Source organism: Nematolebias whitei, chromosome 14, assembly GCF_014905685.2.
Source record: "Nematolebias whitei isolate Nwh7 chromosome 14, NemWhi1, whole genome shotgun sequence".
Lineage (NCBI taxonomy): Eukaryota > Metazoa > Chordata > Actinopteri > Cyprinodontiformes > Rivulidae > Nematolebias > Nematolebias whitei.
The window spans coordinates 2,524,895-2,527,096 of NC_056511.1; the positions used below are offsets into that span (position 1 = coordinate 2,524,895).

The following is a 2,202-nucleotide window of genomic DNA, read 5'->3' on the forward strand; positions in this document are numbered from 1 at the left end:
GTGAGGAGGTCACATGGTGAGGAGGTCACATGGTGAGGAGGTCAACCGGTGAGGAGGTCAACCGGTGAGGAGGTCGCATGGTGAGGAGGTCACATGGTGAGGAGGTCACCCAGTGAGGGGGTCACCCAGTGAGGGGGTCAACTGGTGAGGAGGTCACCTGGTGAGGAGGTCAACCGGTGAGGAGGTCACTCGGTGAGGAGGTCACCCGGTGAGGAGGTCACCCGGTCAGGAGGTCAACCAATGAGGAGGTCACCCCTCTTCAGTCTCTGAGGTGTCTGTCCTCTGATCCTCAGCTGGTCTTTTAAAAGAAATCCAGCATCATATAAAGTGAAACACTGGTTCTGATCCAGCTGAACCTGCTTCAGCAGCAGAACTCTCAGTGGGGTTCTGTACCCGTCTCTCTCCTGGTTCCGGAGCAGTTCTGGCCCACTCTGCTTTACATCTTTGCTTCAGTTCATTGAGCTCAGCTCTCTGAAGGTCCACCACAGCATCAGTCAGACTGAGGTTCTGTTGTTTCGGACCCGTTCTGTTGTGGAGCAGCTGCTGTGTTCTGGAGCATGGTTCTGTTGGACCCAGTTCGGTCCAAGTTTCAGCTCTTGGACTCTAGAACCCTTTGGTCTACAGAGGAGTTCTGGTCCACTTAGGGAGCCCAAACCATCAGCCCTGCACCACCTGCTGACAGCTGGGAGGAGCTGTCTGCTGCAGTGCATTCTGGGTAAACGCCTGTCCTCTGGTCTGGTTCTGGTCCAGAAGTCTTGTGGTTCAGATGAAACCTTCCAAACCAGCTGCTGAATTTTCTGTCACTCGTGGAAGATCAGCTGTGTCACATGTATTGTTCTGGTGAACAATCGTTCCCTCTGTGGCATGATGGACTGAAATGATCTTTGGCCCAGACTGATGAGCAGGAACAGCTACTTCTCAAAGGTCATTGCTGAGGCTTTCCACCTTGGCATCGTGCTAACACACAGCTGTATGCTGATGATCAGCGAGTCCATCTGATGCCTCCGCTCCTCAGTAAATCAAACTCTGACTCTGTGTAACGCGAGTTGTGCGAGGAGCGTTTGGAGGCACGGTACCTGCAGCTGCCGGTTGTTCTCCCTGACGGCCTCCAGGAGGGAGTCGTACTGCCGGGCCTGGTCCGCTTTGAAACTCAGATCTCTCTCCAAAGACTCCTTCTCGCTCTCCAGACGCTGCGAGCACAAGCACAGCGTCACGTTAGCAGACACTTATCACAGTTTCTGTTCATGACGTCAGAGCAGATGTCCAGATGTTCAGCTGCACGGGGCTCCTTAAAGAACCCCTGAAGCCTGCTGAGCTCTGCAGACCTGCTGGGGTGCTCAGATTATCTCTGCAGACCAGTTCTGTGTTTAGATCTTACCCGCAGGTCTTCAGACATCTGCATGAGCTCCTCTCTCAGGCTGCTGAAGGTGGAGAGCAGCAGGCGCATGCTTTTATCTGCAGTGAGGCGAGTCTGCAACACAAACACACGCAGACGTGAGGACGGGGTCACGTCACACATTTCACTAAATAAAACGGCTCAACTTGAGAAATATCCCATAATATTATGTGTTAAATAACATTTTACTGCACACTCCATGACTCTTTATTCGACTCGGTCGTTGTGATGGTTTGTTGGAGAAGGACGGGGCCAGAAGCACAGAAGCTTACCACGCTCCCTGCTCTCCCTGGACTCGGACCGGCTCGGTTGGTTCTGATAGACACTAAGCTGAGGCAGAGGGAGGGGTGACGAGTTTCTATGAAACCAACTTTATCATGTCAGGAAGTCAGGGAAGATCTGAGCTCCTGGCATGAATGAGTTCTGGATTGATGCATCGACTCTGTGGGTCCGGCTGGTCTCCACAGCTTTGGAATAAATGTGAACTTCATTAACGGTGAAGATGTCGAGGAGGTGCATCAGTATAAACATCTGGGAACTGTTCTCCATGACAAACTGACCTTTGACCCCATGTGAGCTCACTTTGTAAGAAGGACCACCAGAGAACGTGTTTTTATCAGAAGCTGTGGTTTTAATGTTGATTTGACTTTTATGAGAACGTTTTATTGAGTCTCTTCACCTTCATCTGCTGGTTTGGACTTTAGAAACAGGAACAAACTCTCAGGGATTGTCAGGATGAGCAGCAAAACTGCTGGTATAGACCTACAGAACCTCTCTGACCTACAGAACCTCTCTGACCTACAGAA

General features: G+C 51.3%; 1 protein-coding gene across 2 annotated transcripts in view; it reads right to left on the reverse strand.

The window, feature by feature from the left end:
- Window positions 1–2,202, reverse strand: part of pof1b (POF1B actin binding protein) — a 51,782-nt gene that overhangs the window by 6,324 nt on the left and 43,256 nt on the right. For both annotated transcript variants that reach the window (XM_037687764.1, XM_037687763.1), the window contains exons 6-7: window positions 1,379–1,471; window positions 1,077–1,190 (exon numbers count right to left, since the gene is read on the reverse strand). In XM_037687764.1, coding sequence (XP_037543692.1) covers window positions 1,077–1,190; window positions 1,379–1,471 — 207 coding nt within the window. The remainder of the gene's footprint in view (window positions 1–1,076; window positions 1,191–1,378; window positions 1,472–2,202) is intronic.